Source organism: Scyliorhinus canicula, chromosome 11 (genome assembly GCF_902713615.1).
Source record: "Scyliorhinus canicula chromosome 11, sScyCan1.1, whole genome shotgun sequence".
NCBI lineage: Eukaryota > Metazoa > Chordata > Chondrichthyes > Carcharhiniformes > Scyliorhinidae > Scyliorhinus > Scyliorhinus canicula.
Genome location: NC_052156.1, coordinates 136643049 through 136666068, shown reverse-complemented (window position 1 = coordinate 136666068; position 23020 = coordinate 136643049). Strand labels below are relative to the sequence as shown.

At 43.1% G+C, this 23020-nt stretch overlaps 1 protein-coding gene across 3 annotated transcripts in view; it reads right to left on the bottom strand.

Moving 5' to 3' along the window:
• trabd (TraB domain containing) overlaps positions 1-22505 on the bottom strand; it is a 41500-nt gene extending 18995 nt beyond the window's left edge. Inside the window, exons 1-6 of one of the 3 annotated variants that reach the window (XM_038811450.1) lie at positions 22343-22505; positions 17892-18006; positions 13904-13961; positions 6295-6370; positions 4409-4575; positions 297-437 (exon numbers count right to left, since the gene is read on the bottom strand). In XM_038811450.1, coding sequence (XP_038667378.1) covers positions 297-437; positions 4409-4575; positions 6295-6370; positions 13904-13924 — 405 coding nt within the window. In that variant the 5' untranslated portion in view covers positions 13925-13961; positions 17892-18006; positions 22343-22505. Of the gene's footprint in view, positions 1-296; positions 438-4408; positions 4576-6294; positions 6371-13903; positions 13962-17891; positions 18007-21946; positions 22097-22342 lie in introns of those variants that run through there. The other 2 variants (XM_038811451.1, XM_038811452.1) reach the window with 2 other exon arrangements.
• Positions 22506-23020: the final 515 nt, after the last annotated feature.

The following is a 23020-nucleotide window of genomic DNA, read 5'->3' as shown; positions in this document are numbered from 1 at the left end:
GAGTCAATGATAGGAGACTCGGTAAACTTACAGAAGGGGAGCAATCAGCTCATTGAGCCTCTGCCAACTCTTTCACCCCACAACTCTGTAACCAGCTCTCTTGTTCAATTGTCTTTTGTTTAAAATCCCATATTTTCTCTGTACATTGGCTTTGTCTTTTTCTACATGATTCCTCAGTTTACTATACTTTCTCAACTCTTCCAATCAGCATAAAATGTGAAATTATTTTTGTATAAACCTGTAAATTCCACCTTTGATTAGTATTGAGCATGGAAAGGTCAGCCTAAATGGAGTACCTGTTTTATAGCTTGTTGCAACTTGTCCAGATTGATTTCCCTGGCTTCCTTAAGCAAAGTCTTTTCATCCATCTTGAGCATGGAGACTCTGTACTGACACAGTTCCACAACGACCACATCCGGTTGTACTTCTTGAATGGTCTGGGACAAAATACAAAGTAATAAACACCATGCTCACAGAAATGTGCTTGCAACAGGAAGGAGAACCAAATGGATTTCATGAGCTGTTCTATTTGAAATACGTCAACACTGAATGGCTACTGAATTTTATAAGTGTATAAAGTGCACAGGTACTTTGATTTGAAAGGCATAATAAAAAATCATGTATCTATTTGTAATCAGAATTTTATATCAGTTCCTGTCAACCACTATAAATCCTCAGGTCCACAAATGTGATGAATTTGCCTCATGTGAACCCATTACATGGCAATATCACATCTGCAGCAATGGCACTGTATCACCTTAGTCATCTACCCCTAGTTCATCACCTGTATCACAGACTACGCTGGATGTCAACTCAGTGTGCAACTAGTTTCTAGCATTCTATACCAAGAGAACTGATTATATCTCACAATTGATGTTTAGAATAATTTTATTTGCCCTTTACTGATGCCCAGTGTAAAAATCTGCTTTCCAACTTCAAGAAAAGGAAGATTCCCATCTTTGTGCCAATGCCTCCAGAATAGGTTCTTGTAGCTGCTACTGTGTTTTAATCTTTCCCAGTGGCCATACTTCATGCAAGATCTTGAATTTTAAATGTTAGTAGGTTAGTCAACCACAATGTGCTTCAGCTTCCCATAACTGCACTCAACCAGCAGGTACTGCTTCAATCCTGTAAAGAGCAGGGAACCAAGATGTTTTCCCCACATTATATTAGGTCAATTGTAATACTTCTATTACAAGATCAGAACAAGAGCACTTTTAAAATCTGAAGCTAGTGATATAAAACTCCACCAGCTCTGATCAACCAACTCAGAAGCTCCATTGAATGCTATGGCAGAAAACTTGTGCAGTGGTAATACAAACAACAGGTTGCTCCTCATCAAAACATGCCAGGAACCATAACTATTTGGGTAACTGAATGATTCAGAGAAATTATATACTACTTCTGATGTAACAGAGCTAACTAAATAAGTATTATTTGCACTGTACAGCATGATGAAATGGCAATAATGATAAAACAATAAAATATGCTGGAAGGGGACATGAAAAAGCCCTGGCGGGAAGGATTAGGGAAAACCCCAAGGCATTCTACACTTATGTGAGAAATAAGAGGATGATCAGAGTGAGAGTAGGGCCAATCAGGGATAGTGGAGGCAACTTGTGCCTAGAGTCTCAGGAGATGGGGGAGGCCCTATATGAATATTTTGCTTCAGTATTCACTAGAGAGAGGGACTTTGTTGCTCATGAGAACAGTGTGAACCAGGTTAATAGACTCAAACAGGTTGATATTAAGAAGGAGGATGTGCTGGAAACTTTGAAAAGCATCAGATAGATAAGTCCCCTGGGCCTGACGGGATATACTCAAGATTACTACGGGAAGCGAGGGAGGAGATTGCTACGCCATTGGCGATGATCTTTGCGTCCTTGCTCTCCACTGGAGTAGTACCGGATGACTGGAGGGAGGTGAATGTTGTTCCCCTGTTCAAGAAAAGGAATGGGGAAATCCCTGAGAATTACAGACCCATTAGTTTTACGTCTGTGGTGAGCAAAATATTGGAAAGGATTCTGAGAGATAGGGTTTATGATTATTTAGAAAAACATAGTTTGATTAAACATAGTCAGCATGGCTTTGCGAAGGGCAGGTCATGCCTCACAAGCCTCATTGAATTCTTTTGAGGATGTGACGAGGGGGTGCTTGAGTTTAAGAGTCGTGGGGTTATGCTGTAACTGCACATGACCCTGGTGAGACCACATTTGGAGTATTGTGTGCAGTTCTGGTCACCGCATTATAGGAAGAATGTGCAAGCATTGGAAAGGGTGCAAAGGAGATTTACCAGGATTTTGCCTGGTTTGGAGGATAGGTCTTATGAGGAAAGGTTGAGGGAGCTAGGGCTTTTCTCTTTGGAGCGGAGGAGGATGAGAGGCGACTTAATAGAGGTTTATAAGATGATGAGGGGGATAGATAGAGTGGACATTCAGAGACTATTTCCTTGGGTGGATGTAGCTGTTACAAGGGGGTATAACTATAAGGTTCAGGGTGGGAGATATAGGAGGGATATCCGAGGTATGTTCTTTACTCAGAGTGGTTAGGGTGTGGAATGGACTGCCTGCTGTGATAGTGGAGTCGGACACTTTAGGAACTTTCAAGCTGTTATTGTATAGGCACATGGAGCACACCAGAATGACAGGGAGTGGGATAGCTTGATCTTGGTTTCGGACAAGGCTCGGCACAACATCGAGGGCCAAAGGGCCTGTTCTGTGCTGTACTGATCTATGTTCTAATATGGAAGACATAGTGAGCAATAACGAGTTCAGATAAGACTTCATTCTGCTTAATAGGGTCAACAATTACATGCGTTACCAATCTATACAAATCTTCAAACAAATTTCACTCCTACCATCCTTCCTGTCCCAATTGATACTTGAGCACAACTAACTCACTTTAAAACTAGTATGAAAAAGTACCTTCCTAACAAGTTACAGCAGTACCATACTACCACACTAGACTGTATAGTCATTAGTCCCAGATGACCATAGGCTGCTTTCCTCTTTCACAATAAACAGTGGCAAACAGCACTTCTTGATCATGATAAATTCATAGAATCCCTACCGTTTAGAAGGCCATTCGGTCCAGAGTCTGCACCGAACCTCTGAAGCAGCACTATACCTAGGCCAAGGCCCACTCCTCCACCCTATCCCCGTAATCCCTCGCATTGATCATGGCCAATCCACCTAACCAGCACACCTTTGGATTGTGTAAGGAAACCAGAGCACCTGGAGAAAACCCAGACATGGGGAAAACGTGCAAACTCCACACAGTCACCCAAGGCCAGAATTGAACCCGGGTCACTGGCGCTGTAAGGCAAGAGTGCTAACCACTGTGCTACTCCCTTTCTTTTTAATTTAGAAGGCATTTGTTCCAAGAGTTCACAGGGTGAATGAATTATAAATACAAGGCTGGATTCTCCAATTCTGGGGCTATGACCCCACGCCTGCGTGGGAACAGAAAACTGGTGCAAAACGACGAATTCCCCGTTTTGCCTGGGGGCTAGCAGGGAGGCAGCGTAGAGCACCCGGCTCTAGCTGCCGATACGACCTGGAGAATTGCTGGAACCATGACCGCGCACGCACATGGCGGTGGCCTACAGCAGCCGCGCCGTGCTTCATGGCGGAGCCCGCTTGCAGACCCGGGCCGCAAAATAGACTCCTCCTTTGGCCGGCTCGTGCGTCCCGGACAGCCCCACTATAGTGCCCCCAGCCCCGAATAATGTCCCCCCCCCCCACCCGTGGATCGGCCCTCCCCCGACTGTGACGGCGCTGGACTGAGTCCGCAACCGCCAGGCCGAGTTCCCGACGGATGAGACCACACGTGTCCCGCACCGTTGGGAACTCATCGGTCGGGGGCGGGCCTCGATATGTGGCATAGAGTACTCTCCGAGTAAGCTGCTTTGGAGGGGGCGGAGCATCGCGAAAGTGGCGCCGCCACCAATTTAGTCGAGAATTTGGATTCTCTGACCGTTTGCCGAACGCGATTTCAGCGTCGGCGATTGGAGAATCCAGCCCAAGCTTTCTTTGGGTGGAGAGAGATTTAAGAAAATCATATATTGCATATCGAGAATCTGAAAAGTATCAAAAGTACATTGAAATAAAAACTTACAGCAATTGCACAAACACTACTGATGTTTGTGGAATCGCTGCCCAACAAAAATTGTTTTCAACTTTAACTTATTGAAAAGAAATGATGATTGCAATCCCTCAAGCCCACAACAAAAACATTAGTCTCCAAATTGGTTTATGATGAAGAGGCTGTTTTGCATTAAATTAGAACATCTGCAGTGCATGCTGCAATCGTTCAAGATTCTATTGCTTCAGTATTTATCCTTTGTTTAAATACTTGGATAAACTCAAGACAATTGTGTTTCCTAAAAAGTTACATTGTCCATTTTTACCGTTACAACATCTTTTCTGCTACTCTCACTAAAGTGAGCTGTGCCAACTAGGTAGACCTTACAGCCATCTTCAGTGCCAAGTTCAGTGACAGTGTCTGGTAGATTTGGTTTCCCTTGTCTTTTTCGCATCTTCATCTCCCACAGAAGTTTAAAAGCATCTTCATCTGCTGTAAGTAAGTGAATATGGTCAGAAATTTGTCCATCGCACTGGCATGATAGCAAAATTTTAACTCGGAGCTGCATTAAAATGTGCACCATCCTGCAGCCTCAAACTGCTACTTGTAGGAGATTGCACAATTTCAATTCTTTTACGAGGCGAGTGACACACATTATTATGAGCGGAGTTCCTAAAACAACATGTAAGCTTCTGAGTAAATAGTGTTTATTTTCATGTTATTTTTAAATGCATCACTAATTGACCTCGAAAGCCACAATCATATTACAGAGGGGATTTCAGTCCAAGTTTACTGTGTTTGTGGGCAAAGCTGTGCAAACCATTTTTTTTGTACACAACAGTATGTCAATGGTTAATACAGCAATCCTGATTAGACATTTTGAATTAAACTTAGAAGTACACGCTTGTAAAGAGGTGATTTGCTTAAGTTACCAATAAAGGGGTCTTCAGTTATTACACTGAAAAAGATGACAAAATCAAAGTGAACAAATGAACATCATCTGCGGCCTGGATTTATAAATCCCAAATCTCGTTATCTCATTTACTGAAACAAACAATTACTAAAATTTGCTAATTTAAACTTTGTATAGGGTAATAAAAATTTAAACTTTGTAAAGTAATAAAACTCTACTTTCTGTTTCGATTTAAAAGATTGATGTGCGAAAAAGCCAAAATGGAACTTCATGTTGTTGCAATTATGAACGGTGACAGACGAATCACAGCTACCACCAGCTGAGCTCTCTTAGGTCATTTTTTCGGACTAGAAGTATGGCCTGACTATGTTGAAGGTTATTAAAAAAACACTTTCCGAAGGCAGCAATTTTGCAAATAGAAAACAAACCTCAAATCCTGAAGCAACTGTAATATTCATGAGGTGCATTATCAACACAACAGAAGAGAGTGGACTTCAATACATTTTCATAAGATGACATTTTTATGGTTGTTAGTAACTCAGTTTACCAAATACCTGAAAAGTGTCAATTAAAATTCTAAGCACGACTTTAAGTGTTAAAATATTTAAAAGGGAAGTGATAGTTAGCCAATACTTCCTAGCTAAGATCATTCCTGATAAGCATATTGAACCAAACAGAAATTTGATCCTGATTAGATCTTATGAGGACCATTTGCTGATGGGTCTTTAGCTAAAGTTGGCCAAGCACTTTCTTGCCAAGCCAGAATGACAGGTCTTTCTCGTAAATGAAATAACAATTTAAAGATCCCCAAATCACTAATAGTTTTTTTCTAAACTTTATTTTAAACTAAAAGCATTAAATCATTTCCACCTTTTCTGGATGGATAAGGCAGGAGACAGTGCGAGAAAATTTCTTCCATTGTAGTTATTCCTTTCTATATGAGGAACTAGCTAAATGCTCTTAGAGAGGTGGGACGGACTTGATGGGCTGAATGAGTACAGCAAAAGTGATGGTCATGCTGTGATTCAACACTTTGGTAAAATGGAGATACAAGGGCGAAGGTCAATAGAAATCATCAACATGGAAAAGAGGAAAGGAGATTAAATAAATGAGGAAATGGCAATTCTAACAGAAGGACAGAAAGAGGCATATTTAAAAAACACACCATGATCTCAGGACACTAGAATATCCGCATGGGAAATGATACTATTTAAGAGATGACTGTAACATTAACAGATGATATCGACATTACCGTAACTTTACTGTATTCTTTAGGAAAGTAAATATGAAAGACGTACACAAGTTTTGCTGAATATCTGACATATTCTGTGGATCATCATCAGATACTGCTGGGGGTGTCAGGCTTGCCTCTGCCTAGGGATAAAAACACACAGCTAATAGTATTATTTTAGCTTCTGAAAGTAGTACATGACTTTCAGTCTAGTTAAACCCCGCAGATGTTTTGCAGTCAGTGCTAAATTAGAACGAAACAATATTAAAGATTCAGCATTTGCAATTTTTTGTATCAATATTCATGGAAGTACTGGCAGATGACAGAATCTAATTTTAAAGGCAGTAATAGTCATTTACTGAATATTTGCAGGTCACTCATCTCAAACGAAAACTATTTTCACCACTTATCACGTTTTGACTGATTACTAGTGAGATTTATACACCACATTAGTGATAACGGATATTAAAAGATAGACTATAGGGTAAAGTAGCGAGATTTGGTTTCCGATTCACGGCTGTATTAAGACAGAGACATTCATTGGCAAATCATATGCACCCAATTCACAACACTCTTAATTTCCAGTTACTGATTTGAATCAGAATACAATTCTTTGAGTGAAACCCCACACCGGAAGAACAGAGCAAAATTGACCCATAAAATGTCCTATGCTGCACTTGTTATTTTTTAAACAACAATATGTTCTGGAACCAACCAGGGAACATGCTATTTTAGACCTGTGAATGTAATGAGATAGGATTAACTAATGATCTCACAGTAAAGCATCCTCTAGGGAAGAGTGATCATAAAATGATGAATTTCACATCAAGCCTGATCATTAGAAATTTAGGACTAAAACGGTTGTCATAAGCTTAAATAAAGGCAATTACAAGGATATGAAGACAGTTGGTTGAAATGGAATGGAAAAATAGGTTAAAAGGTAAGATGGCAGAGACATAACTGCAGACATTTAATGAAATATTTCATAACTCTCAAAGATATATTGCACTGAGGAAACAAAGTCACTACAAGAAGGATGCACTATCTGTGGCTAGCTAGGAAGTTGAGGATGGCACAAATTGAAAGCAGCAACAAACAATCCTGCAAATATGACTGGTAGACCAGAAGATACAGAATGGATAGGAAATATTTGTGAATCAGCAAAAGGGGGGACCTGAAGAACAATAAAGAAGAAACTGGAGTATGAGAGAAAACCAGCAAGAAATAAAAAAAAAAGAGTGAAAACTTCTACATGTATATAAAAAGGGAAGCGAGTAACTAAAGTGTTGGCCCTTAGAGGGCGAGACTGGAGAATTAATAATGGAAAGCAAGGAAACAGCAGAGACTTGGAGAAAGTAGTCTGTATCTGTTCTCAGCAGATGACACAAAGCATCCCAAGAATAGAACAGAATCAAGAGGCTAAAGGGAGGATTTAAAAACAAATTCCAATCACTAGATAAAAGGTATGAGGAAAACTATGGGACTAAAGGCTGATAAGTCCCCAGGACTGATGGGCTGCATCCTTGGATTTTAAGAGGAATGGCTGCAGGGATGGTGGTTGTAATCTATCAAAATTCCTAGCGGACTGGAAAACAGCAAACATAACTCCAATAGTCAAGAAAGGATATAGATAGCAAGCTGTAAACTATAGGCGAGTTAGTCCAACGTCTATCATTGAGAAAACGCTACAATCCACCATTAATGAGGGAGTAGCAGCACATGGAGAATATCACAAGACTATAAGACATAGTAGCAGAATTAGCCCATTCGGCCCATCGGGTCTGCTCCGCCGTTCAATCATGGCTGCTATTTTTCTCATCCCCATTCATCTGCCTTCTCCCCATAACCTCTGATCCCCTTATTAATCAAGAACCTATCTATCTGTCTGAAAGACACTCTGTGATTTGGCCTCCATGGCTTTCTGCGGCAAAGAGTACCACAGATTCAGTAGTCTCTGACTGAAGAAATTCCTCGGCCTCGCAGTTTCCTGTAAGATGCAATAAGATCCCCCCTCATCCTTCTAAACTCCACTGAGTATAGACCCAAAGTCCTCAACCATCCCTCATACAATCTCTTCATTCCAGGGATCATTCTTGTAACGGGTCCAAGGCCAGCACATCCTTCCTTAGATACAGGGCCCAAAATTGCTCACAATACTCCAAATGGGGTCTGACCAGAGCCTTATAGCCCTCGGAAATACATCCCATCTCTTGTATTCTAGCCCTCTTGACATGTATGGTAACATTGCTTTTGCCTTTCTAACTGCCAACCGAACCTGCACATTAACCTTAAGAGAATCGTGAACAAGTACTCCCAAGTCCCTTGGTGCTTCTTATTTCCAAAGCATTTTCCAATTCAGAAAATAGTCCATGGGCGGAATTCTCCGCAAGGCCCGACGCTGTCGTTAAACCCTGAGAGGTTCACGATGGCGGCGGAAGCCTCTCCCGGCCCCTATTCTCCCCTCCCCGGGGGATAGGAGGGCCGTACCAGGAAACATGGCCGCTGGGCCTTGTCCCTGGCTTCAAGGCCCGGTGCGCCAAGAATGACGCGGCGGCGGCGCCTAATGACATCAGCCGCGTATACGCGGGTTGGACAGCTCAAACCCGTGCATGCGCGGTTGCCATCTTTCCCCTCAGCCGCCCCGCAAGACGTGGCGGCTTGATCTTGAGGGGCGGCGGAGGGGAAAGAGTGCGTCCCCTTGAGACGCCGGCCCGTCCCCTCCCGAGCACGGTCGTGGTGCTTGATCCCCGATCCGTCCCCCACAGGCCCCACACTTACCTGGCGCGCCATGTTCACGACTGCAGCGACCAGGTGTGGTTGCCGCCGTCGTAAACAGGTCGGGAACGGCAGGCCGCTCGGCCCATCGGGCCGGAGAATCGCAGGCCGCCATGAAAAACGGCAGCCCGCGTTTTTCCGAGCGGCGTGTCGCAAAACCAGACACACCATTTGTGGGGGTGGGAGAATAGCGGGAGGTGCGGGAGCGGACCTCCCGCTATTCTCCCACCCATCATGGTTGCGGAGAATCGCGTCCCATGCCTCTATTTCTCCTTCCAAAGTGCATAACCTCACACTTTTCCACATTATAGTCCATCTGACACTTCTTTGCCTACTCTCAGCCTGCCCAAGTTCTTCTGCAGCCCCCTTGCTTCCTCAATACTACCTGACCCTCTACAGATCTTTGTATTATCTGCAAACTTAGCAACAGTGCCTTCAGTTCTTCTTCCAGATCGTTAATGTATATTTTGAAAAGTTGTGGCCCCAGCACCGACCCCTGAGGCACACCACTAGTCACAGGCTGCCATCCTGAAAAAGCCCCCTTTATCCCCACTCTCTGCCTTCTGCCAGTCAGCCAATCTTCTATCCATGCCAGGATCTTACCCTAAACCCCATGGCCTCTATTTGTCTCCTATGCTGCACCTTGTCAAAGGCCTTCTGGAAATCTAAATAAATCATGTCCACTGGTTCTCTTTGTCTAACTTCCTTGTTACCTCCTCAAAGAACTCTAACAGCTTTGTCAGACATGACCTCCCCTTGACGAAGCCGGGCTGACACTGTCCTATTTTATCATGCAATTCCAAGTACTCCGCGATCTCATCTTTAATAATGAACTCTAAAATCTTACCAATTACCAGTCTTCTGCTTCCCTCCCTTCTTAAACAGCGGAGTTACATTAGCCACGTTCCAGTCCTCTGGGACCCTCCCTGCCTCCAGTGATTCCTGAAAGATCACCACCAATGCATCCACAATCTCCTCAGCTATCTCTTTTAGTGCCCTGCCGTGTAGTCCATCCGGTCCAGGTGATTTATCCACCTTCAGGCCTTTCAGTTTCCCCAGAACCTTCTCCTTAGTGATGCCCACTACACTGACCTGTGCCCCCCGATTCTCCTGGAGCACTGGCATCCGACTGGTGTCTTTTACCATGACAACTGATGCAAAGTTAACTATTATGTTCCTTCGCCATTTCTTTGTTTCTTATTATTACTTCTCAAGCCTCATTTTCCAGTGGTCCAATGTCTATTTTTGCCTCTCTCTTACCTTTTATATACTGAGAAAAACTCTTCCTATATTATTTTATATTACTAGCTAGAGGCTGTTTAGCACAGGGCTAATTCGCTGGCTTTGAAAGCAGACCAAGGCAGGCCAGCAGCACGGTTCAATTCCCGTAACAGCCTCTCCGAACAGGCGCCGGAATGTGGCGACTCAGGGCTTTTCACAGTAACTTCATTTGAAGCCTACTTGTGACAATAAGCAATTTTCATTTCATTTCATATTTCATCTTCTCATCCCGTATTGCTTTTTTAGTTGCCCTCTGTTTGGTTTTAAAGGCTCCCCACCAATCCTCGCCACTTTGTATGTTTTTCCTTTGCTTTTATGCATAATACAATCAGACAGGAGAAATCATGTTGACACATTTATTAGAGGATTTAACAAATCGGGTGGATAAAAGGGTACATGAAAGGGTACGAGTAGATGTAATGTATTTAGATTTCCAAACGGCATTTGAATAGGCATCACATAAAAGCTTAACGCACAGGAGTTCCTGGATTTAGGGGTAATAGATTAGCTTGCTAACAAGAAGGTGACACACAGGCTAAATGGATAATTTACAGGTTTGCAAATTGTAACTGGTGGTGTGCCACAAGGAGCAGTGCATCATAGTGTTTTTTTGGGTGGGGATGGGAGTGCTGCCGTGGCGAGGGCCCGGAGGGAGGTCCCCATGCAGGAGGCCTCCTCCGCACGCACCCACTCGGCTTCTGGATCCATCCCCTTACTCGCTCGGCTGTTGCCGCCCAGTGGTAGAATTGTAGATTCGGGAGGGCTAGCCCCCCCCTGGATTTTGTTTTCTGTAGGACCTTCTTTGGGATCCTAGCATTTTTACCCCCCCCATACGAACGCCATGATAAGTTTGTCCAGCGCTATGAAGAAGGCCTTGGGGATGTAGATCGGAATGGATCTAAACAGGAAGAGGAACCTGGGCAATACGTTCATTTTGATCGTCTGGACTCTTCCTGCGAGGGAGAGTGGGAGTGTGTTCCATCTTTGCAGGTCCTTTTTTACTTCCTCCGCCAGGCTGGTGAGGTTCCATTTGTGGATCCTTGCTACCCTTCTTAAACAAAGGAACAATATTGGCTATTCTCTGGTCCTCCAGGACATCACCTGAAGACAGTGAGGATCTAAAGATTTCTGTCAAGACCTCAGTAATTTCCTCTCTTGCCTCCTTCAGTATTCTGGGGTAGATCCCATCAGGCTCTGGGGACTTATCCACCGTAATATTTTTCAAGATGCCCAACACCTCGTCTTTTTGGATCTCAATGTGACCCAGGCTATCTACACACCCTTCTCCAGACTCACCACCCACCAATTCCTTCGCTTTGGTGAATACTGATGCAAAGTATTCATTTTGTACTTAGCCCATTTCCTCTGGCTCCCCTGTCCTTCAGTAGGCCAACCCTTTGGGCGGCGAGATGGCAGATGGAGTTTAATCCAGACAAATGTGAAGTAATGCATTTTGGAAGGTCTGATACAGGTAGGGAATATACAGTGAATGGTAGAGGGCAGCACGGTAGCATGGTGGTTAGCATAAATGCTTCACAGCTCCAGGGTCCCAGGTTCGGTTCCCGGCTGGGTCACTGTCTGTGCGGAGTCTGCACGTCCTCCCCGCGTGTGCGTGGGTTTCCTCCGGGCGCTCCGGTTTCCTCCCACAGTCCAAAGATAGAACATAGAACAGTACAGCACAGAACAGGCCCTTCGGCCCTCAATGTTGTGCCGAGCCATGATCACCCTACTCAAACCCACGTATCCACCCTATACCCGTAACCCAACAACCCCCCCTAACCTTACTTTTATTAGGACACTACGGGCAATTTAGCATGTCCAATCCACCTAACCCGCACATCTTTGGACTGTGGGAGGAAACCGGAGCACCCGGAGGAAACCCACGCACACAGGGGGAGGACGTGCAGACTCCACACAGACAGTGACCCAGCCGGGAATCGAACCTGGGACCCTGGAGCTGTGAAGCATTTATGCTAACCACCATGCTACCCTGCTGCCCCGGTAGATGTGCGGGTTAGGTGGATTGGCCATGCTAAATTGCCCGTAGTGTCCTTAAAAGTAAGGTTGGGGGGGGGGGGGGGGGGGGGGGGGGGGGGTTGTTGGGTTACGGGTATAGGGTGGGTTTGAGTAGGGTGATCATTGCTCGGCACAACATCGAGGGCCAAAGGGCCTGTTCTGTGCTGTACTGTTCTATGTTTCCCTGGCTACCCTCTTGCTTTTTATGTACGTGTAAAAAGCCGTTTGATTTTCCTTAACCCTATTTGCCAATTACTTTTCGTGACCCCTTTTAGCCCTCCTGACTCCTTGCTTAAGTTCCTTCCTACTTTCCATATATTCCACACAGGCTTTGTCTGTTCCCAGCCTTCTCGCCCTGACAAATGCCTCCTTTTTCTTTTTGAGGAGGCCGACAATATCTCTCGTTATCCAAGGTTCTCGAAATTTGCCATATTTACCTTTCTTCCTCACAGGAACATGCCGGTCCTGAATTCCTTTCAACTGACATACGAGAGCCTGCCACATGTCAGATGTTGATTTACCCTCAAACATCCGCCACCAGGAGTTGAGGCTGGGTCGTTGGGACAGATTTAAAGCCGAGTTAGACAGATTTGTGAGTACCCAATTAATTTTTTCCAATTAAGGGCCAATTTAGCGTGGCCAATCCTCCTATCCTGCACATCTTTGGGTTGTGGGGGCGAAACCAATGCAAACAGGGGGAGAATGTGCAAACTCCACACGGACCCAGAGCCGGGATCAAACCTGGGACCTCCGTGCGATGCGGCAGCGGTGCTAACCACTGCGCCACCGTGCTGCCTGTGCCAAGTGAAGTTAAGGTCAGTCAGATCAGCCATGATCTCACTGAATAGCACAGGTAACTTGAGGGGCTGAATGATCTATTACTCGTTCTTCTATTTTTTATTATCTTGTGATCAATTTTCTTCTCCCTAACTTGGGGCTAAATGTGATAACTTCGCTACTTGCTTTGCTGAGACCAGCTAATAAAGACTGAGGATAGATGTCCTAGCCACAATGGTTCAGTTACTCACTGGTAAACTCCACAGTCATTTGGGGCCTCACAAAATAAAATATATTAACTTTACATCCACCTCTTCATCATTAGTTTTTCCATTGTAAGCGAGGCTGCATTGCATTTTGTCTCTCCTGTACCAATTTCGCAGTGAACCTAATTCTCGTTATGAGAAAAAATTGGTGTTTAACTTAATAGAAAGCATGACAGTAAGTACAAGACCTGAGCCAGGCATCAAATGTATCTTAAGGATGCATACAAGAGTGCAAAACTTTGCATTATGGCTCTCAGGTCAACAGAAATAATTCATTTAATATAGAAGCAGGCTAATGAGTTTCTGATATCTAACATACAGGAATGCATCCTCCTATATTAGCTAAATTTAAAAGATAGAAACTTCTTACTATTGAATTTTGCCACATTAATTAATATGTTACAAGAGGCACGAGGAATCATTCTTGTTCAGCCAGCCGAAATGGAAATTCTGAACTGCCCATCTAAAATTATGTGAATAGCCCTCAAGAAACATTGACACTTTTTTGAAAATATAACCATTCTCTATATATTTAACCACAAATTAATGAAACCAACCCACCTCCTTTTGGTCTTCCTCCATCCCAGAGTTACTCTTCACAAAGGCAGTCAACAAGAATCTGTTGGTCAGGACACCAAAAGTTACATTATTATAGCATCTTAGAACATCAAAAATAGGATAAGAAATTGGCCTTTTGGTTGCTCGAGATTGTCCTGTTACTTTCCTGTCTGATCCACATATCCCTTTATTCTCTCAGGATCCAAACATCAATCTCAGTCTAGAATACACAATTTCTGAAAATCCACATCTATTTATGGTCGAGAATTCCAAAGATTCACAACCCTCAAGTGAAAATATTCCTACTGATTTCAGTGTGAAAAAGCTGAGCCCTTATCCGGAGACTAGGTTTGTTAGTTCTAGATTCTCCAGTCAGGAGAAATAACCTCCCAACTAAACATTGCAGAGCCTGGAGTGAAACATTTTCAATTAATAATTATGTGATTGAAATAATTTATGAAAACTAGGGCTTTCAAATGTTGCGATTGAAAACGCTGAAAAATGTTTAGTGTTGCACACAAAGTAATTCGTAGTTTTTGAAACATCGATTTTTTAAAATAGATAGCACCCGGGAATTTAATTTTAGTTGGATGCCAAATAATTAGGCACTTAATTTAAATAAAACACTTGACAACATAGCTAGAAGGGAACTGATGGATTCATAAACAAACACAGAATTCATCAGAATAAAGTACTGAATGGGATTTTAAAAACCTGACATAACTCTCATTTAAGTATGTAACTTAAGAGCTCAGACTAATGGAATGCAAAATTCACTTTCTGCCCAATATATTGAATGTTTGGGCTAAGTCACTTCATTTACACATGCGACAGTCTTGAATATATTGCTTTCCAATTGCTATAAAAGACGGCAATGCCAGGGCAAGCAGTCAGAAGTCATCGTCATGTAGAAACCATGCCTATAAGTAGTTGCAGGTTTGAGGTATGCAAAGCAACTTCAAGAGGTTCAAGTGCAGTCAGAACTCTCAAGGCTTACTTTGGATTACTTCCACTGATATGTGCTTGAGCCACAAATTAATTTCAATAATCTTATTTCTCCTATGCCAATTTGCACATGGCTCAGGTAATAATCCAGAAATTATATTTGAGGTTCTGCTTTTTAATTTGGTGCCCATCTCCTCATAAATGACTATGCAAAACCCCCTTACCCATCCTGGATATGTCATTGGTATCTACATGGACCATGAATCCTCCCCTTCCCACTGCAAGTTCCTCTCCAGTCCAGAGTAATGTCCAAAACCCTGGAATTAGGCAGACAACACAGAACTTGCTACAGAGAACAGTGTCAATTCCCCTCATTATGGGGCCGGTTAGCTCAGTTGACTGGACATCTTGTTTGTGATGCAGAGCAAGGCCAACAGCGTGGGTTCAATTACTGCACCGGCTGAGGTTATCCATGAAGGCCCACCTTCAGGGCAGCATGGTGACACAGTGGTTAAGCACTGCTGCCTCATGGCACCAAAGACAGGGTTCGGTCCCAGCTCCGGGTCACTGTCCGTGTGGTGCTTGCACATTCTCCCAGTGTCTGCATGTGTCTCACCCCCACAACACAAAAAGATGTGACGGGTAGGTAAATTGGCCACGCTAAATTGCCCCTTAATTGGAAAAAAAATTGGGTACGCTACATTTATGCAACAAAAAAATAAATTATTTGCCAACCTGAAAATGTCCCATTTATCCTGTTTATCTCTTGTTAGCCAATGCTCTATCCATGTTAATACATTACTCCCAACAGCATGAGCTTTTACCTCGTGTAGTACCTTTTAATGTGGCACCTTATCAAATGCCTTTTCGAACACTGGCTCCCTTTACCCACTTTGCATATCAAATCCTCGAGGACTCTAATAAATTTGTCAAACACATTTATTCACTGACATTAGTACTTTATCAAAATCTATTTGTGTTAAATGCTTATGAGCTCATTTCCTTCTAGAGATACGATTGCATTAAAATTTAAAAATCAAAATTTAAAAATCAAAGGCAGCAAAATTAAAACACTAAATTCACAAAACTGTTGAAATACGATGGGTCACTGGCAACATCATCTATGCGATACTTGGCAGTTAAAACACAAGGCATAAACAGAACATAATTTTGCCAAAGAATAGAAGATAATAAATCACAATAATGAAATTTAAGTGATGGAAATAATCATCTGAACTTTCATGATTTGATTTTTAAAAACTTTAGTGATATCTTGCCATTCATGGTGAGGATTTCAGTTTAAAATTGATTTTGTACCAATGCTTCGTAATCCAACAAATGCTCCAATTAACAGGCCTGATAATGCCAGGCAAATTGGTATTACTGAAGGAAATTATGAATAGATATTATAAAGCAATACCAGGTTATTTAAATAAATTACAGAAAATTCACAATCTGACAGTTTTGAAAGACATTACGCACCACTAATTCAAATGAAGTCTTGACACAGCATTGTAAACAACGAAAGCAATGGTTAGGATTGACCACTGTCTGCAATTGAATGGACCGTGCCAGGTCATTTCAGCCTCAACCAGGTTACATGGAGGCTAGACCAAGTAAGGATGGCAGATTTCCTTCCTTAAAGGATATTAGTCAATCAGATGGGTATTTACAACAATAGATGATAGTTTCATAGTCACCATTACAAAGACTTGTTTTATATTCCAGATTTATTAATTGAATTCAGCTGCCATGGTGGGATTCGAGCCTAAACTGGGCTGCTGGATTACTAATCCAGTGACATTATCACTACGCCACTGTGGATAATACAGCTTTTTTCACTTTAACGGTTAAAAAATCTGCTCCCTTACACTTGTAGGCTCTAAAATCAAGTGAAATCTTATCAGCAGAACATAATGGTCAGAAATCTATTGCTTTAGCTTCCGTGTTGATGACATTATTTTGCCCAAAATGAGGTGCAAATCCCTTTTACACGAGCAAATTGGGTTTTCGCTTTGCTTCTGGTGAAGCAACACCAACAAAGCTTGAGCAGAGCCAAGGTTATGATGGGGCAAGCAGCTTCACTTGAAGGAAAACTCTGGGCCTCTCCATTTCTGATCCATTCAAGTGCAATTAAGGTTAGGCAACAAATACTGGCCTTGCCAGTGACACCCACAAATAATAAATGAAGGTACAAGATGTGTGCAAGGTACAAGATGAACCATCTGCAGCAGACAGCACTGGAATAGGTCTGGGGTCACGTTGTGTACGAAACAGTGAGCAATGAATCATTACATTGTCGGAGTAGGCAGAATGTTGGTTTATCTTTTTTGTACAAACATCAAAAGTCCATTTCTCAATTTAAGAGGACACCAAATAAGCAGCAATACAAGATCCAAGCAGGGCAAATATTTTTTTCCAGAAAGGTGGCAAGCATTGGGCAATTAAGTAAAAGGGGTGGTAAGGATTCTTTAAAAAATAAGTGGCTATTTATCACTTCCTCTAAACATAATGGGGAGTCCAGAGTTTTGATGATGGAGAAACAAGTACTGTCAAGTCCTGCAGAGCTCAAGCTAAGGAATTTTTGAAACAGTCTCTTGACGCATAATTTGGAGAGAGGGGTGGGGTTGCTTGCAGCTATTTATTTCTCAATTATAGCGGGGATCCTGCAGCTTATGATCACTTCTAAGAACCTCAAAGGTATTTGACCCTATATATAGTTTATTATACTTTTTCACTTTTAATTTCAGTCAAAATGGCATTTCACAGTAAGCAAAACAAAATTATATAGGAAAGATGGGCAGCACGGTGGTGCAGTGGTTAGCACTGCTGCCTCACGGCGCCAAGGTCCCAGGTTCGATCCCGGCTCTGGGTCACTGTCCATGTGGAGTTTGCACATTCTCCCCGTGTTTGCGTGGGTTTCACCCTCACAGCCCAAAGATGTGCAGGGTAGGTGGATTGGCCACGCTGAATTGCCCCTTAATTGGAAAAAAATAATTGGACACTCTAAATTTAGACAAAAAATATATATGGAAAGACTACCTACCACCCCGAGCACACGCTGTCCTCTTCACGTGCTGCACCGATGCCACAGGAACAAATAAACACCAATTGCAAGATGCTGAAGCCTCATCACCGTGGGAACCACCATCAGTGTTATTCTGTAAACAAAAGTTCAATAAAACTCTAAAATGAGATTATTTAAGCTCTCCAAACACATCTCACAGTAAAACATAACCAAAAGGTCCACCGACACGCTTTCATTAAGTGGAAAGCTTCCAGGCATGTTTGAAATCACCCATTATCCCATCTGAAGGGTCACAACTTCATGCGTTTGATCCGACAAAATAAAGGGAATGCTGTGGGGCAAGTTACCTTTTAATACCAAAATAAACTCCATTTGTACAATGCCTTTTACAATATTACGATGTTTGAAAGCCCTTCAAAGCTGATGAAATACTTCCTGCTATAGGGCAAATGTGGCAGACAATTTGTCCACTGTACTTATTTCAAGTACAGAATGAGTTGTCAAACTATATGCAAATCAAAAGATAGCCACCTGGCCAGATACAAAAACCCAGTATTTAAGACAAAACTAATTCTGAGGCCATCAGCACTCGCTATTCTTAAAGAGTAAAGTGAACAAAACGTACAGTGACCACACATGCACTATTAAATGCAGAAATCAGGAAGCTGCTAACCGAGTTCCTCTGTTCCTTCAAATGTTCCACTGTAATAGTGGCTAGATTTTGCAGTCAGGTGACACAACAATATTCACCACTAACCTCGGAGGGAAGGTTTAGATTTGACAAGAATTTAGCCATCTTTGTGGTGCAGATTTCTCCTTTCGTAATGTGGCACCAAGTCAGAGGGCTCTCCAGGCGTCCAATGACAGTGACATCATCAAGGAGGGTAAGCAGCCAATCACACTGAAGTATTCTCACAGATAGCAAACCAGGAAGGAAAATGCATTGAATCCTTTCTTTTTTATTCTTAGATTTTACAGATAATTCAATAAATGATTGGGATATATAAATGGGATTAAAGTGCTAAAAAACTTGAAAAAATGTCTTTGTAAAATATGCAGAACTGATCAGAATGGAGAAACCTGATAATCAACAATATGAAATTACTCTTTCAGGGCCAGTGTATCATTTGGCAACAATTACAAACTTTGTACATCATTAAAAACCCAGTTACATCTCATTCAATGAGATTTAACTTTAAGTATTTTTTTTACAGCAAGACAAAGAGCATAACAGTAGAATCTCTCATCATCAGTTCAATGATCTATAAGCAACTGCAATGGAGAAATACAGAATCACTGGCAGCAACTTCTTTTTTTCACATTTAACTGCATAAATGCAGACTCCAAAATTTGCTGTCAATATTAGAGAAGTAATAACAGCAAGTGCTAATAGTGTTGCTGTCATTACTACACAAAGTGTGGTCAAGTATCTCTCTGAAGGGGCAACACATGGCGCAGTGGTTAGCGCTGTGACTGTGGTGCTCAGGACCCGGGTTCGAATCCTGGCCATGGTCACTGCCCATGTAGGATTTGCACATTTTCCCTGGGTCCACGTGGGTTTCACCCCCACAACCCAAAGATGTGCAGGTTAGCTGGATTGGCCACGCTAAATTGGCACTTAATTGGCAAAAAAAAAGTATCTCTCTGAAAATCTTGCCATTGAAATACATGAAGCAGACTGAAGTTGCTGTACTCACAATGGTAGATATGTGCTAAAGTTGCCAGAAAATATTTGGGCTTGTCCATTCCAGTTAATTCAATTTTTAACAATGTGTTAAGGATTAATTACTGAGGGCAGCTCGGTAGCACAGTGGTTAGCACAGTGGTTAGCACAGTTGCTTCACAGCTCCAGGGTCCTGGGTTCGATTCCCGGCTTAGGTCACTGTCTGTGCGGAGTTTGCACATTCTCCCGTGTCTGCGTGGGTTTCCTCTGGGTGCTCTGATTTCCTCCCACAGTCCAAAGATGTGCAGGTTAGGTGGATTGGCCACGATAAATTGTCCTTAGTGTCCAAAAAAGGTAGCTGGGGTTACTGGGTTAAAGGGATGGGGTGTGGGCTTAAGTAGGGTGCTCTTTCCAAGAGCCGGTGCAGACTCGATGGGCCGAATAGCCACCTCCTGCACTGTAAATTCTATGAAAAGAACCCATCTTTCTGGAATAGAATATTCATTTTTAAAAGCATGCTGTCACAATCCATTTAGTCTCTGTCTTAATGCAATCTTTCTATCCCTCTCGATTTTGGTTTCTGACTTAATTGGACATTGAATTAACTAGTCTAACAGACACTTGCTAAATCAGTCTCTGCAGTGCCCATTAATAATTCTTCTAATCTGATTGGTTAAGAAAAATCACGTTTGTTTGCCCTGTTCACAGAGGCCCCAGATCTCTGCGCCACAGGTGAAAGACTTTTGATCACTGCAAGTTCCAAGAGAAAGTACTTGGGCAAGTGCAAGTCAAAATAATTTTTGTACTTGGAATTTTTAAATCCCCATATTTATCACAACAGAAAGAATACCAAACTAAGTTCATTAAAACTTGCAAAAAATGGTCTCAATTTCCCCAATCTTTATGTAGGTTTTACTAACTGCTTATAAGACAAATGCACAAAAACCTGGCTATTATAGGCAGGCCTTCAACAGGGAGTGGTAGAATAAAGAGTAGCATCTTGTGCATACAGAAGTCATGGCCTGTGTGAACATGGAATTTGTAATATAAATGGCATTGAAACACTTAGAAATCATAGCCAGCACCATTCACAAATGCTGCATTCTGTTCAAAATAGGACCGATGCAGGCAGGTTTCCAGAATACTCTTTATTTGACTTATAACAGAGTACATTAAGGAAACATTCCCATTGGAGCTCAGGCTGCCAATGAGATTATGCCCAATTTACAATGGTCAGAACACCAGTAATTATTGGAATCAAACCATGTAGGTGCAACTCCTCCCAAGTTCTGCCTTTAAATAAGTTTCTCATGCATGATCACTAATTAAGTTAGTTCCTCCAAAATCAAGCCCAACTAAAAGATCTGAGCATAAGAGCTGGGGCTGTTTAGGGACCACAAAGGGATCTACACATAGGGGCTGAAGGTATGGCTGAGGTGTTTAATCAACACTTTGCATCTGTTTTTACCAAGATGCCAAAAAACGTAATTACAAAAACGTGGAGGAAAAATGACAAAGCTACAGGAAAAAGGCAGGGGAGTGGCACCAGATGAATTGCTCTTGCAGGGAGCCAGCACAGACACAACAGGCCGAATGGCCTCCTTCTGTGTTGGAACCATTCTATGATTTGGTATTATCAAGTATTTGGGATTCTTGTTATGCATAATCTTTAAGATTCAATCAACAATACTATTACAAGTGCTGAAAAAGAACGGATTCCAATTCAATACTAATTGCTCAATGTGTTGGGCCATTGCATGTTTGGGAGAAGTATGTGTTGCGTAAATCAATTATGGCGCAAAAGTGGTATTGGCGAGAAAAATAAAATACATCATACAAGGAAACGTTGAGCTGAAGGAACAATGTGTTTAGAATAAGGAATCATAAAAACTGAAGAGACAAGCTGCCATTTCTATTACATTAGGAGCCTCTGAAATTGTCTTCCTGTGATCATTACAGACGTGTGAACGTGAGAGAAAGTAGAAGATCAGAGGTACATTGTTACTTTTTTGCCGGATTACGTTATCTTGAAATAACACCACATTTTTGCAATTCTCTCTTTTCCATATTCCCGCAGTATTGCTCATAACGTCTTAGAAGTATTTCCATCGCTTTTAATTTCTTTATGGACACTTTTCAAAAGTCGACAGAAAGTTTCACAGACGCGGCACCACACAATACGTTGCCCGCTGGCTAACCTCGGAACATCACTCTGCAAGTCAATGGAACAAACTTAAATTGTTAGGGTCACTCCAGCAATTCGTAGTCGCAGTGGAGCCCCCAAATCAAACCTGCATCCCACCATATGGCAGTGATGTCCCCCTCCCCCCGCGCCAACAAAACGGACAGCGAACCTATTTATCCCACCAGCTAAAATCGAAACAATACACCAGCCCGAAAAACAGCTCACCTTCACCGGCTCGAAGACACAAAAGGATTAAAAAGACTTTGAGACTGCGAGCCACAAAGAAAATCCCGACTGGTGCAGGGCAGCCAGTAACGCTGAATACCGATGGGCGGAGACTGCGGGTGAGTGAGAGGGAGGGGGGAAAAGAGGGGCACGCACACTGCACCCTGGGAGATGGAGTTCCGCCCACCACCCCGCAACCGCACAACGACGGCCACCGACGTCACCGAGAACTACAACCCCCCAAAGGCCAGCGCGGTTCCCGCACATGCGCGGCGTGCTCAGCTCAGTCAGTCAGTCAGTCTAGGCCTCGGGCCCTCCCGTCCGCCCATGCGCTTATTCATCACTCGGGAGAAAGAGACACATATGTATGGAGAGGGCGAGAAAGTAGAGACTAGCCTTTATACAGCTGCCGATGGAATCCTCAATCGAAGCTGAAGCGCCGGGACGGTGCGGAGATTTGGAATGCAGGAGTCCATCGGCTGCAGTGGCAGCGGGACAGGAGGGAGGAGGAGGGTCCGAGTGGCAGCGGGAGCGCGCGCTCCCTGCCAACTGGCCGGAGCCGGCACGCGACCCCGCTCGTCTGTGACGTCACCGGGAGCGCGCGCACAGTGGACCAGAGTCGCTCCCGACATTCCCAACTTTTCCCACGTCCAGTTGGCTGTGTCTTAAGGAAGTGATCGGAACAGAATCCCTGCAGTGCACAACGAGGCCATTCGCTCCATCGAATCTGCACCGACTCTTTGAAAGCCTATCCTGCCTCGGTCCACCTGACTCCATTTTTCTCTCCGAAGATGCTGCCTGGACTTGCTGAGAACTTTCTGCTGTAATAACACCAAACCCGAAATTGAGACATGCCTCATCTTTTTTTAAAAACCTACTTGGATTTCATCTCACCCAACTCTCGCCCCCCCCCCCCCCCCCATCATCTCCACCCACTCTCCGTTTCTAAGCCTTCCACTGTTGTCCAGCCAATTCCCCTAATACCCCACACCATCTATCTGTTTCCCTTTCTCTCCCTTCAGCACCACTTCTACCAGAATGCTGGTGCTGCAACTGTTTGCTTTGAAAACCAGG